The sequence below is a fragment of the Geotrypetes seraphini genome, chromosome 1 (assembly GCF_902459505.1).
Source record: "Geotrypetes seraphini chromosome 1, aGeoSer1.1, whole genome shotgun sequence".
NCBI lineage: Eukaryota > Metazoa > Chordata > Amphibia > Gymnophiona > Dermophiidae > Geotrypetes > Geotrypetes seraphini.
This window is the reverse complement of record NC_047084.1, coordinates 115,543,363-115,557,916: the sequence shown is the minus strand read 5'-3', so window position 1 is coordinate 115,557,916 and position 14,554 is coordinate 115,543,363. Positions and strand designations below refer to the sequence as shown.

The window sequence follows — 14,554 nt, the reverse complement described above, 5'->3', positions numbered from 1 at the left end:
AAAGCATCAGATGAGAGAGGAACTTGCTTCGTATCATTAGGCCGAGGCAGCCTCAGGTCAAAAGTGGAGGCATCGCGTCTGAGAGTATCAACAATAACAAAACCATGGACCACCAAGAGAATCATCCAGATTTTGCCTCATATTATAAAAAAATAAAGAGTCTTGATTTAACAGTTCAAAATAGAACTCAGCAAACCTAAGAACATAAGCGATGCCTCCACTGGGTCAGACCTGAGGTCCATCGTGCCCAGCAGTCCGCTCACGCGGCGACCCAACAGGTCCAGGACCTGTGCAGTAATCCTCTATCTATACCCCTCTATCCCCTTTTCCAGCAGGAAATTGTCCAATCCTTTCTTGAACCCCAGTACCGTACTCTGCCCTTTTACACCCTCCGGAAGCGCATTGGCTAAGGCTCTTAAAATTTGCATCTCCTCTTCCTATAGGCTAAGGCTCTTTGCACCTGCATTGTGATGTCATAGAGCTTTGTGGTTATAGAAACCTAGAAACATGATGGCAGATAAAGGCCAAATGGTCCATCCACAGCATCCACTCTCTCCTCCTCTCCCATAAGAACATAAGCAATGCCTCCACTGGGTCAGACCCGAGGTCCATCGTGCCCAGCAGTCCGCTCACGCGGCGGCCCAACAGGTCCAGGACCTGTGCAGTAATCCTCTATCTATACCCCTCTATCCCCTTTTCCAGCAGGAAATTGTCCAATCCTTTCTTGAAATCCAGTACCGTACTCTGTCCTATTACGTCCTCTGGAAGCGCATTCCAGGTGTCCACCACCCGCTGAGTAAAGAAAAACTTCCTAGCATTTGTTTTGAATCTATCCCCTTCCAATTTTTCCGAATGCCCTCTTGTTCTTATATGTTTTGAAAGTTTGAAGAATCTGTCCCTCTCCACTTTCTCTATGCCCTTCATGATCTTGTAGGTTTCTATCATGTCTCCTCTGAGTCTCCGCTTTTCCAGGGAGAAGAGCCCCAGTCTCTCCAATCTTTCAGTGTACGAAAGGTTTTCCATGCCCTTAATCATTCGTGTCGCTCTCCTCTGGACCCTCTCAAGTATTGCCATATCCTTCTTAAGGTACGGTGACCAATACTGAACACAGTACTCCAGGTGCGGGCGCACCATTGCCCGATACAACGGCAGGATGACTTCTTTCGTTCTGGTCGTAATACCCTTCTTAATAATACCCAACATTCTCTTTGCCTTCTTCGCGGCTGCTGCGCATTGTGCCGTTGACTTCATTGTTGTGTCCACCAGTACACCCAAATCTCTTTCAAGGTTACTTCCCTCTAATACTAATCCCCCCATTTGGTAGCTGAACATTTTCAGTGCCTAGTCTGACGCAGAAAACTTAGGCTAGTGAAACAGGAAGATGCAAATCACTTGTTTACTAGGACTAGGGGGCACGCAATGAAGCTGCTAAGACAAAGTATTTCTTCACTCAATGTGTAATTAAACTCTGAAATTCATTGCCAGAGAATGTGGTAAAAGCAATTAGCTTAGCAGGGTTTTAAAATTTCCTAAAAGTCCTTAAGCCATTATTAAGATGGACTTGGGCAAATCCACATTGGAAACAGGATCCTGGGCTTGATGGACCTTCGATCTCTCCAAGTATGGCAACTTTTATGTTCTTATGTGAGCCAAGTATAGGGATCATCAAGCCATTGTGACATCATTGATGAGGTTGGCTCTCAGGCATTGGTGGAATGAGGCATTATGACATCATAAGACGAGGGGCTGCTGAAAAGTGGCTAAAGGGTTCTTGTATCAACCCGGGGGATTGGTTTCAGAAGTTCTGATTTCCCTGACGCAGTGGCAAGTGAGGCCACGAAACGCTACCAGCGTCGGAGACTTTGGAGATTTTACAGAAGCTCTGGGAACGCTGGTTTAAATGTCTAAATACAGCAAGTACTGTTTGAAAATTACTTTTAGCAAGTTTGTTTGAAAATTCCACAGTAAGCCCTGTTGTTATATTGCTAAAATACGTTTGAAAAGTGTGAACTCACTGATTTAGCACGTTTTTTTAAATATTCATTTTCATATTTTACATCAAGTACACAAAATATTAAATTACAACAAATTATTACACAATATCACTTTTATATCTACTACATAAAATTCTAATAATATTTTTACCCCCTCCCCCACCACCCACCCTTCAACTGCTTTCCAATCACCATATACACATTATATACCATATTATAACATATTATGTAAAATTATTTCAATTACCCACCCCTCCTGATGTGCCATAAAGAAGAAAAAGAAAAGAAGAAGAGAAAAACTGATGATTATTCACTACAATATTTTGTCAATGGCCCCCATATTTTTTATAAATTTAGTATATGTCCCTCTTTGTATTGCTATTGCTCTCTCCACTTTGAATATATGACAAATTGTATTCCACCAAAATGTATAACTAAGGTTACTATGATTCTTCCAGTTGTTGGTTATATGCTGAATGGCAACCCCTGTCATGACTAATAAAAGCTTGTTATTCTCTGGTGAAATTTGACTTTTTTTCCTCATCATCATTCCAAATAACACGGTATCATATGATAGTGCTACATGATTTTCCATCAATGCATTAATTTGAGGCCAAATAGCATTCCAAAAAATTTTAATATGGGGACAGATTTTTTTTTTTTTTTTAATCTATTTTGAAAATTGAGCACTGAAGGGTAGGTTTTTATGCCGGTGAGTGGAGCTTGGAGAATTTTCGGGTTAAAAATATTGTGACCATGTGAGTCCTTTCTATCAACGACTTCATGGGTTGCCATTTGAAGCGAGAATTTTGTTTAAATTTGGCTGTATCTGTTTTAAAGCCCTGTTTGGTTTGGCTTCAGGATACCTGTCCTCCCAATTTAAGTTATATAAGTCGAATAAAAATACTCTAAATAACTGTTTGTTTATGTATCCATCTACAAAAGCTTGTCCTTATAAGACATTTTTAGTTAGGAAAAATGGATTCCTGGTTAAGTATTCTGATTCCACAAACTCAGTCATATTATGCTTTCAGAAAGTTGTAAGTTTGTAACATGATTATTGTATCCACTGATTGTACAGTCCTTCTTGGTTGTAAACTGCCTGGAACTCCATGGTTGGGCGATATACAAGAATAAAGATTATTATTATTATTATTCTCTATATGACTCCCGTTGTAAATCTGAAGCTTTTGCTCCCCTCTGGTTTTTGCTCTTATTCATTGGCAATGTTGGCTTGATAAATCTGTTAAATTAGCGATTTATAATATAGTAGGTGAGACCCTTATGGAGCCAATTTTGTTTGATGGTCCAAATTTAGGGCTCCTTAATCACGCGCTAACTCCCGCGCTGGCCAAAAATCTACCGCTTGCTCAAGGCAGGCGTTAGTGGCTAGCGTGGCTGGCGGTTTAACGTGCGCTATATTACGGGCGATAAACCGCTAGCGCAGCTGGATAAAAGGAGCCCTTAAACTACATCGTTATATGGACAAAGTCTGATCATTGCTGTTACGTGTCTAATTAAAGTCAGACCATATAAGCCCTTTCTACAGAAAACTTCACTGGTTACCAATAGAAGCACGGGTCATCTTCAAATTTGCCTGCCTCTGCTTCAAAACCTTAACTGGCTCATCCCCGATATACCTGTCACGCCACTTTGCGTTTCCAGGCACCAACCGCACACGCAATGCCTACCTGTTTGCCTACCCCTCTCCAAAGGGATGTATCTACAAAAGATTCCTTGACAAAGCTCTCTCATTCCAAGCTGGCAGATGGAATGATTGCCTGACCACTCTCATTTCATATGCCCCATCCTACCTATCCTTCAGGAAATCTCTCAAATCATACCTCTTTGATAAATTTCTCTAACCCCTTCCCTCCCGGCCAAACTCCCAAACTCTAACCATCTCCCTTCCTTTTCCTGTCCCTCCTTGTAATTGAAAACTAGTTACCAATACACTTGACAATTACTCTTTGTATCTTCGCTGTATATGACCAGTCTCTTCCTCTGTAAACCGCTTTGAACTGTTTGTGGTATAGCGGTATACAAAAATAAAGTTATTATTATTATTATTATTACTAGTGGTGAGCAATACTCCCTCTGAGGAGTGGCCGGGTACGGGTAAATATTTTGTGTGTGTGAGTGATAAGTTCTAAAAAGCAACAGTTTTTGATCCCAGTTTTAGCAATTCATTTCTGTATATGACACAAAAAATTAATTACAGATGAGATACTTAGGGATCCTTTTACTAAGGCACGCTACAAATTCCCTTAGACCCAAGCTCAGTTGAAGAAATTACAACAGTCAACGAGAAATTATCAAAAATATCCAAATGGTTACATGACAATAAGCTGGCTCATAACACATCTAAAACAGAGATTATGTTATTTCCATGCAGGGAGGGTCAGAAATTAGGAGCCGACATAACCATAAACAAAAGGTAGTCACTGAGGTAAAGATATTGGACCAAAAACTGAGCTACCGTGATCAAATGAGTTCACTTGTGAGAACATGTTTCTATAGGTTAAGGTTGATCACATCATTATCCGCATTTCTTGAGGAATCATCGCTGAATATTCTAATACATTCGTTAGTCATATCAAAAATCGACTACTGCAATGCTCGGTACCTTAAAAGAAATACGCAGACTGCAGATTCTTCAAAATACCGCAATAAAAATAATCACTAAAAAGAAAAAAAATTGATCACGTAACTCCCCTTTTAAAAGAAAAGCATTGGTTACCTGTAAACCACAGAATTACATGTAAAATAGCCTTGCTCACACCCAAAATACTAATAAACAAAGCTCCTGCATTCTTAGAAAGATTTCTAATCCCTTACAGTCCCACAAAATCTTTAAGATCCAAAGAAAAATCTTTACTAGTAGTCCCTTCATTTATTCAAGGAGGGACGCGATTTTTTCTTGGTACTAAATGGCCTCACGGGACCGACAAAAGAAGTAGAAGTTACGGTACCGCCGGGGAGGAGCGACCACAATGTGATCAACTTTAAGCTTGACATCGGGAATAGAAAACGTGCCAAAACCTTAACCAAAACCTTAAACTTTAAAAAGGGCAAATACGATCGCATGAGAGCCATGGTGAAACAACGACTCAAGAAAAAGGTGGACAAACTTGAAACCAGGCATGGTCCCTACTGAAAAATACTATCACAGAAGCACAAAATCTCCACATTCCGAGGATCTCCAAAGAGGGGAGAACAAAAGGTAAGGGAGAACCGGCATGGCTTACCAGACAGGTGAGGGAAGCCATAAAAGAAAAGAAGGACTCTTTCAAAAAATGGAAACACATGAAAACAACCGAAGCATGGAAAAAACATAAAGATGATCAGAAGAAATGTCACAAGGCGGTGAGGGATGCCAAAAAGGACTATGAGGAAAAAATAGCGCAAGAGGCCAAAAACTTCAAGCCCTTCTTTAGATACGTGAAAGGGAAAAAACCCGCAAAAGAGGCGGTGGGACCCCTGGACGACCAGGGAAGAAAAGGGTACATCAAGGAAGATAAACAAATTGCGGACAAACTAAATTCCTTCTTTGCGTCCGTCTTTACGGAGGAGGATACCGCTAAAATACCAGAAGCAGTGAAAGTGTTTAGTGGAGTAATAGAAGACAGCCTCACCATAGTTGAAGTGGAGTTGGACCAGATATACTACCAGATCGACAAACTTAAAAGTGACAAATCCCCTGGACCGGATGGAATTCACCCGAGAGTTTTAAAGGAATTGAAGGTTGAAATCGGAGAGCTATTGCAAAAACTTGCCAATCTGACAATCAGAACTGGACAGATACCAGAGGACTGGAAGATAGCGAACGTCACGCCAATTTTCAAAAAGGGATCGAGAGGGGAACCGGGCAACTACAGACCTGTGAGCCTTACGTCTGTCCCTGGAAAGATGGTTGAAGCACTGATCAAGGATAGCATAGTCCGGCACCTAGATACACACGACTTGATGAAACCCAGTCAACATGGGTTCAGGAAAGGGAAATCATGTTTAACGAATTTACTTCAATTTTTTGAGACCGTGAACAAGCAAATTGATAGTGGAATGCCGGTGGACATAATATATTTGGACTTCCAGAAAGCATTCGACAAAGTTCCACATGAGAGACTTCTCAGGAAACTACAAAGCCATGGAATAGAGGGAGATATACAAAGGTGGATAGGCAAATGGCTGGAAAACAGAAAGCAGAGAGTGGGCATAAATGGGAAGTTCTCAGACTGGGAGAAAGTGACTAGTGGTGTGCCCCAGGGCTCGGTACTTGGGCTGATCCTATTTAATATTTATATCAATGACCTTGAAGACGGAATATCCAGTGAGATCATTAAGTTTGCAGACGACACAAAGCTATGCCGGGCAATCAGATCGCAGGAGGATAGCGAGGAACTCCAGAGCGACTTGTATCAGTTAGAGAAATGGGCAGAGCAATGGCAGATGAAGTTCAACGTGGAGAAATGCAAAATAATGCATTTAGGTAGTAAGAATAAGGAACACGAGTATAGAATGTCAGGCGCAACTCTGGGTAAGAGCGAACAAGAAAAGGACCTGGGTGTACTGATAGATAGGACCCTGAAGCCGTCGGCACAATGCGCGGCAGCGGCAAAGAAAGCAAACAGAATGTTAGCCATGATAAAGAAAGGAATCACGAGTAGATCGGAGAAAGTCATAATGCCGCTTTATAGAGCAATGGTCAGACCACACTTGGAATACTGTGTCCAACATTGGTCCCCCAACCTAAAGAAGGATATAAAACTGTTGGAGAGGATGCAGAGACGAGCAACGAAGTTAATAAGAGGTATGGAGAACTTGGAATATGAGGAACGACTCAAGAAACTGGGACTGTTCTCCCTTGAGAAGAGGAGGCTGCGAGGGGACATGATCGAGACGTTCAAAATGCTGAAAGGCATCGATAAAATAGAGCAGGAAAATAAATTATTTACATTGTCCAACGCGACACGGACAAGAGGACATGGTTTGAAGCTAAGGGGGGACAAGTCCAGGACAAATGCCAGGAAGTTCTGCTTTACACAGCGAGTGGTGGACGCCTGGAATGCTCTTCCAAAGGAGGTTATTAAGGAATCCACTGTGCTAGGATTCAAAGGCAAATTAGATGCACATCTCCTTACGAGAGGCATAGAGGGATATGGGTGACTAAAACTACATCAGGTGTATACCTGACTGGGCCTCCGCGTGTGCGGATCGCCGGACTCGATGGACCATGGGTCTGATCCGGAGATGGCAGTTCTTATGTTCTGTTACAGCCCCTCAGATTTGGAACTCGATCCCGATCAATATAAGAGAAGAAAAATTACTTAGTACGTTTAAAAGGCTTCTAAAAAGGACGCTTTTAACTGAATCATTTCAAAGGATACTTTACAGCGGCCTAGTAGTGCTGGGAAGCAGAAATTAAGTGGTTAACCTCCCCCAACCTCTTGTTTCCTTAACTAACCCTTTTTATTTGTTTGCGAATTGTATTTAATCCTTTAATTTTTCCCCCCTCCCTTTTTCACATGGATTGTTTGGTAAAATAGTACTAACTGTTTAGTTTAATTATTATGACTTTTTGGGGTTATTTTAACCCAGTTTTATAACTAAGTGTAAATCGCATTGGATTTGGATTTTGCGATCAAATCAAATATCTAATATAATAAGGCCCTGAGCGCGCGTGCGCACTCCCACCTGCGTGCTCCCGTTTTCCGTGCGCTGTAGGACACCGCAGGTAGGAATGCGCAAGCATGAGAATCCCCCGAGGCGGATGTCGGCCGCGGCGGCAGATGTCTGAAGCCTGGCTGCAGGAGGACGAGGAGGAGCAGGCAGGAGGTGAGGAGACAGAGACAGATGGATGAGAAGGACAGAAGGGCTACTACGGGGACCAGGAGAGATGGTAGGGGATAGGGAGAGATAGACTTGAGGGAGTGTGGAGGGGGCAGGAGAGAGAGATGGTCTTGGGGAAGGACAGAGGGGGACAGGAAAGGGAAAGATGGCAAAAGGGGTGAGACAGGGTCAGAGAGAGATGGTAGAGGGTGTGAAAGGGGGAAAGGGAGAGATGGAAATGGTAGGACCACTGCTGCTTTGGGGCACTGAGGGAGGAAAGGTTGGTACGTCAGGACTGCTGCTGCCGCCTCGGGTAAGTAAAGACCCTGTCAGGAGGGACAAAAGGGTACAAAGGAAATGGTGAAAGGTGAGGTGGTGGGACTGGGATCAGTGGGAGGCAGGGTCCGGGCATGATAGAGGCGGGGCATGGGTGGGGTCAGAGTCAGGGTCAGGGTATAGGTAGGGCTATTCTAGCACCTGTTACTGTAACGAATGTAACAGGCTAAAACACTAGTTTTAAATAAACTTGAAACTTGAAATTAGCAGACGCTAAACGCTACTGTGTGCTAACGCGTCCATTATATCCTGTGGATGCGTTAGCACGCGTTTCCATTTAGTGCGCACTTAGTAAAATGCCTTAGTAAAATGACCCCTTGATTTAGTGGAGTTGAATTATTTTTTTCTACTTTAATTTTGTTTGAAAGTCAGTTTGGGTCAGTATTTTTAGGAGCGACCATGTAAAATTTACGAGCGATTGCTCATGCGTTCCGCTTAGAGGGAACATAGGTGGCAAATAATGTTCACATAAATTCTGCATTCCCCGTCGCTTAAGATAATGGCGTTGGTTATGTGTGGTGGTGTTTTTAAACAAAACCAAACACACTGCTTGCCACTGAGGCTGAATCGGGTGCCAGATATTGTAATATTTTTTAATCTTCAGATTTGCCAAATATAAGTCTAGGCTAAGTAAACCTCAGTTGTTGCTGAAAGCATTTAGCTGTAAGGTAGAAATGAATGTCTCAGTGTTTGCAAAAGTAAATAAATAGGTTTATTCCGTTCTAATAGCCTTATGAGTCATAGAGAAAGCTGAATTCTTTTATTGATGTCAATGCCATTTCTTTGATCACTTTAATCAATATCCAGAGATTCTGATGTTCTTCAGCTTTGGAGATTTAACCTGAAGGAACATTTCATATAAATCACAGGTCTCTGGAACGACCTTACTATCGCGCTGCAGAACCTTACTATCCCGCTATGGAGCCTTACTATCCTGCTGTGGAATCTTACTATCCTGCTGTGGAATCTTACTATTCCGCTGCGGAGCCTTACTATCCCGCTGCGGAGCCTTACTATCCCGCTGCGGAACCTTACTATCCCGTTGCGGAACCTTACTATCCCGCTGCGGAGCCTTACTATCCCGCTGCGGAGCCTTACTATCCCGCTGCGGAACCTTACTATCCCGTTGCGGAACCTTACTATCCCGTTGCGGAGCCTGACTATCCCGCTGCGGAGCCTTACTATCCAGCTGCGGAGCCTTACTATCCCGCTGCGGAACCTTACTATCCCGCTGCGGAGCCTTACTATCCCGCTGCGGAGCCTTACTATCCCGCTGCGGAACCTTACTATCCCGTTGTGGAACCTTACTATCCCGTTGCGGAGCCTTACTATCCCGCTGCGGAGCCTTACTATCCAGCTGCGGAGCCTTACTATCCCGCTGCGGAACCTTACTATCCCGCTGCGGAACCTTACTATCCCGCTGCGGAACCTTACTATCCCGCTGCGGAGCCTTACTATCCCGCTGCGGAGCCTTACTATCCCGCTGCGGAACCTTACTATCCCGTTGCGGAACCTTACTATCCCGCTGCGGAACCTTACTATCCCGCTGTGGGCTCTCTCCAACTATTCCGCAAGCAACTGAAAACTTGGCTCTTCTCTAACATGTAATTCTATTTTCCCCCTTACTCTTCCATTCTATATATAAGCTCATGTAAACCTTTTCTAATCTAATCTAATCTAATCCTTAGGTTTGTATACCGCATCACAGGTTTTCCTTTCTCTTCTTATATTTTGAGTTCTTGTAAACCGTGCCGAGCTCCACTTCCGTGGAGAGGATGCGGTATATAGTTTAGTTTAGTTTAGCATAGGAAAGTTGTTCCAATTACCTGCTCCGCTTTTTCCAGGCTAATCTCCAGTGGATCGTCATCCTGGAGGCCTCGGATCGGTCGGAGGAAGGCTGGTGGTGTGAATCTATTAGCGCGTTCAAACTCCTCAGGCTCCACCCCTCGTCCATCCCGTAATCTTTCCCAGGCATCTCGATTAAAGCTGTTATCCCGTGGCTGGTGCTGGGAGGGGCCCGCAGTAGCGTCCTTCCCTCTCTCCTCCTCCTCTTCCTCCAGCACTTGCTCAGCTGCCTCCACCTTGCTACCACTGCGGGAGGATGTCTCTGCTTTCCGCTTGCTCAGCGGTCGATCTTTCAGCCCATCTTTGAAGGCGGACACAGCCAGGCTGACTTTCTGTACCTGCTCCACCGTCTGCCGCTTGGACATCAGCACCCCCATGGCTCTGTGGACAAAGACAACAGAGGATGTTAAGACTATAGAGTCCTTCCAACAACCTTCTATGGCTTTAACCAGTTAGACCCCAGTCGTTATGGTAAACCTTTTATGGTTCTGGATTATTACACACGGAACGAAATGTGGCAACCTTGTAAAGCAAGATATCTTGGGACAGTATAGTTTTGAAATGTACGGATAGCTCAGAGGTATTTGGGGCTCCAGTTGTAGTAGATATAATAAGAAATCGTATGGTATATCCAAGGTTTTATATTATTTTGAAACCATACTGCAACAAGTACATATAGTCTAACAAACTGAGACCATAGAAACATAGAAACAGACGGCAGATAAGGGCCCACGGCCCATCTAGTCTGCCCACCTTAATGTCCCTCCCCTACCTTTGCCCTTGTATTAACTGGGAACTTCTGTATTGAAAACCATCTCGGAAAACGCTAATTCTGTATCGTAACACCTCTACAGAAGCTCATGTATTGTAACACCTTTACAGAAGCTCATGTAACATCTCTACAGAAGCTCATGTAACAGCTCTACAGAAGCTAGTGTAACAGCTCTACAGAAGCTCTTGTATTGTAACACCTTTACAGAAGCTCATGTAACAGCTCTACAGAAGCTAGTGTAACAGCTCTACAGAAGCTCGTGTAACAGCTCTACAGAAGCTCTTGTATTGTAACACCATTACAGAAGCTCATGTAACACCTTTACAGAAGCTCATGTAACACCTCTACAGAAGCTCATGTATTGTAACACCATTACAGAAGCTCATTTAACACCTTTACAGAAGTTCATGTAACAGCTCTACAGAAGCTCATGTATTGTAACACCATTACAGAAACTTATGTAACACCTTTACAGAAGCTCATGCAAACTGCCCTGAATTGACTCCCCAGTCATTAGTAGTGGTATGGCAAGCTCTCAATAAACAATAAACATAAACTGTGCCAAGACACAACATCAGGATCATACAGTATTATGCATACATGGCATTGGGTTATCTTGGGTATATGTATATATCCCTGGATTCAGTGGTGCAGATGCCAGATCCATGCATAAAGTAATTAGTCAACTAGGCGCTATAATCAATTTTTGGAGTTAACAAACACTTAATTGGATGCAATAAGGAGATGCACACAAATCTGTCCTATGCCTATAATACGTGTGCCTAAATTTGATAGCACAAAACTCCAAAGAGGCTTGACCATGGGAGGGGCATGGACGGGTCAAGGGTATGCTCAGAAATTAGCACAATGTTCCGGAATGCCTGTATGTGCAAGTCTAATGGCCATTAGTTGGGTTGGCAGAAGGAATGCTGTAGAGGTGTTAGGCACAACGGTGCCTGGACTTAGGGCTAGATTCACTAAGCAAACCGACTGTGTACTTTGCGACCCGATTTTCCTCTGACCCGATTCACTAACCTCTGTGCCGGTCCGATTCCGATCAGTGCACGCAAATGAGGGGAAATGGCATGCAAAGTGGGAAGGACGCAACCTACTAACAAAATTCAGGGCCACCAACTGGGCTGGCCGATCCAAAAACAAGCGACTGCAGAGGACCAGTCGCTTGTGGAAAAACCCTGCTCTCAGCCCCGATTCTCCTGCCTTTTGCCGCCCCTATGCTCTTCTGCTCTGCCTCCCTTCCCTGCAGTGCGAGCCTGTGGTTTTAACCCGCTTTAAACTCGTGGGTTAAAACCATGGGCTCGCGAGTAAAAAAGTAAAAAAAAAAAAAAAAAAACAGCACAGACTGCAAACGCATGCGCAGACCGTCTACAGGCAAAGTAGATGGTCTGCGCATGCGTCGGGATCGCTTTTCAGTGATCCGTGTCATTGGTGGGGGGACGTGCCTCCGATCGCCCCCATTTGCATGCAGAGGGTTGGTGAATTGGTCGGCCTGCCTTGGATTGGCCACAGATCAGAAGGTTAGTGGATCTAGGCCTTAGACGCCTAAGTTAATTGGGAAACACCATTTGAAGCGGCAGTCCAATTAAATTTAAAGCACCTAAACAAACTGCGCCAGAATCGTGCCCCCGGAGGTGCCTATATCACTATGGGCATGGCCAGGGCAGGATTAATTTGTCGAGGGCCCCTAGGCACACAAGTACACTGGGCCCCCTGCCCTGCCCCACCCCACCATGCGCCTAGGCAGAAACAGGAAGCTGCATCAGAGGGAAGCTTTGGGCAAGAAGCAGCGCTTGCGCAATTACAGTTCCCGTTGCCTTTCTTACCCGCCTTGCTTGCTTGTCTTACTTTCCGTCGATGGGGTGGGGGCCGCGTTGCAGATCGGGGTGGAGTCTGTGTTGCTGATCAGGGGGGGGGGGCCGTGTTGCCAATCGATGCTGGAGGGGCCCATCGCTATTTGGAAAAAAACAATGTTGATGCCGTCCTTCATCGGGCCTCCCTATCCATTTCGGGCTCTAGGCAAGTGGCTACTTGGCCTGTTGGTTAATCCTGCCCTGGGCATGGCTAACATTGGAAGTGGCATTAGGTACTATAAAGCACTTATATAGGTACGATCCATGGCAAAGATAGGCACTGAAAATGTAGGCCTTGAAAAACCTGACCTACATTTCCGGCGCCTATCTATTCCGGAGGTGCAATTCTCTATACGGTGCCGTCACATGATTGACGTGTGATCGGCGGCAGCTTTTCGGTGGCCGCCTACATCTGCGCCTTATAGAGAATCTGGGCTCCGCTGGCAAATTCTACACACGAAATCCGCTGGGTTTAAAGGCAGCGCTCGCGCTAATTTAAAGGGAAAAGGAATCGCTGCGTGCGCTTTGGGCAAGCGGCAACCTCCGGTATGCAAGTGTGTCTTGGAGTTGAAAATCAATGCCGTCTTTTATTGATCATGACAGGAACAGCCATCCAAATGATCACAAGGCCTTAACCCTTTCAGGACCATAAGGATCGTAGGCCAATTTTTGTGGTTTTGACGACATTTTTATGGTAAAAAGGGCTTGCAGATGCCAAAAAATTGATTTTTTTTGTGAAATATCATTATTTTTATTTAAAAAAATCACACTTCTGGCTTATGGACAGTGTGGCAAGTGAATCTTCTCGTCAATCTGGCAACGACGCTAATGAATGAATGTCGGAACCAGTTTGTTTACATAAAGGCAGTATCATATGGAATCCGTACATATCAAATTTAGAACTGTAGACTATCCCAATCAAAATTTATAGGATTTTAAAGTTATGGGACAAATAGGTCCCTTGGTCCTGAAAGGGTTAACGACACATTCTGGTGGGCAAGTGTGTGCAATACATAGAAATATGGAATGCCAATCCATTTAATAAAGTATGGAGCCCATTGACTGCGTTTGTTAACATACAATAATAGAGATATCTTTTATTTCTTAGATTTCCTTACACATCCAGGGTGGGGGGAGGGGAGGGGAAAGTATTTGTAAAAATATTTAAATATAATATTGTAATAAATAATATGATTTAATATATTAATAATTGGGAGGAGGGGGGGAAATGGATGTTTTCTTTAATAACGTGTTCAATATGGCGTATTTTATCCAATCTGTTAAAGTTATATTAATTGTACTACACTGTCAAAGCTTTAAAATTAATAAAGAATTTTTTAAAAAAAGAAAGAAAATCAATGCTGGTTCTAATGACCTGCTGAGAACCCCCCCTCCCGCCCCCCCCCCCCAAACTGGTGTGAAAGCATCTGTTTTTCTAACCGCGCTAACCTCTTGAGGGGAGGCACATTAATTCCGTTATGTGGAATTGGCAGAATCTGAGAGAGAGATTTTGTTCCCTCTCTACTTGCTTGAAATACCATCAGGACCACAGGGATCTATTAATCTTTCCATGTTTTCATAGTCACTTTGCTGGCAAGTGTTTGGGAATGAAGTCCCCGCGGGTTATCTATAGAAAAGACAAGAACCAGAGGGAGTCGTGGCATTTGATACCCTGGAAAGGCTCCGTGGACAATGAGAAACCTCCGCTCCAGCATTTCGCAAAAAGGTGCCTCTGCAGGGAAGCTGAGGGCAGTGGCATAGCGGGGCCAAGCGGTACCTTTTTTATCTTTGACGCGAGCAGCCCACGCCACTCCCTCTGACATCACTTCGTAGGCGCGGGCCCCAGACATGACGTCAGAAACAGCGCTGAAGCCGACGTGAGCAGCAACTTTGTGGCACGCATATTGTTG

At 44.1% G+C, this 14,554-nt stretch overlaps 1 protein-coding gene across 2 annotated transcripts in view; it reads right to left on the bottom strand.

The window, feature by feature from the left end:
* The window catches only part of PHF24 (PHD finger protein 24), a 73,800-nt gene extending 63,419 nt beyond the window's left edge, over positions 1-10,381 (bottom strand). For both annotated transcript variants that reach the window (XM_033918209.1, XM_033917337.1), the window contains exon 1: positions 9,986-10,381. In XM_033918209.1, coding sequence (XP_033774100.1) covers positions 9,986-10,381 — 396 coding nt within the window. The remainder of the gene's footprint in view (positions 1-9,985) is intronic.
* Positions 10,382-14,554: the final 4,173 nt, after the last annotated feature.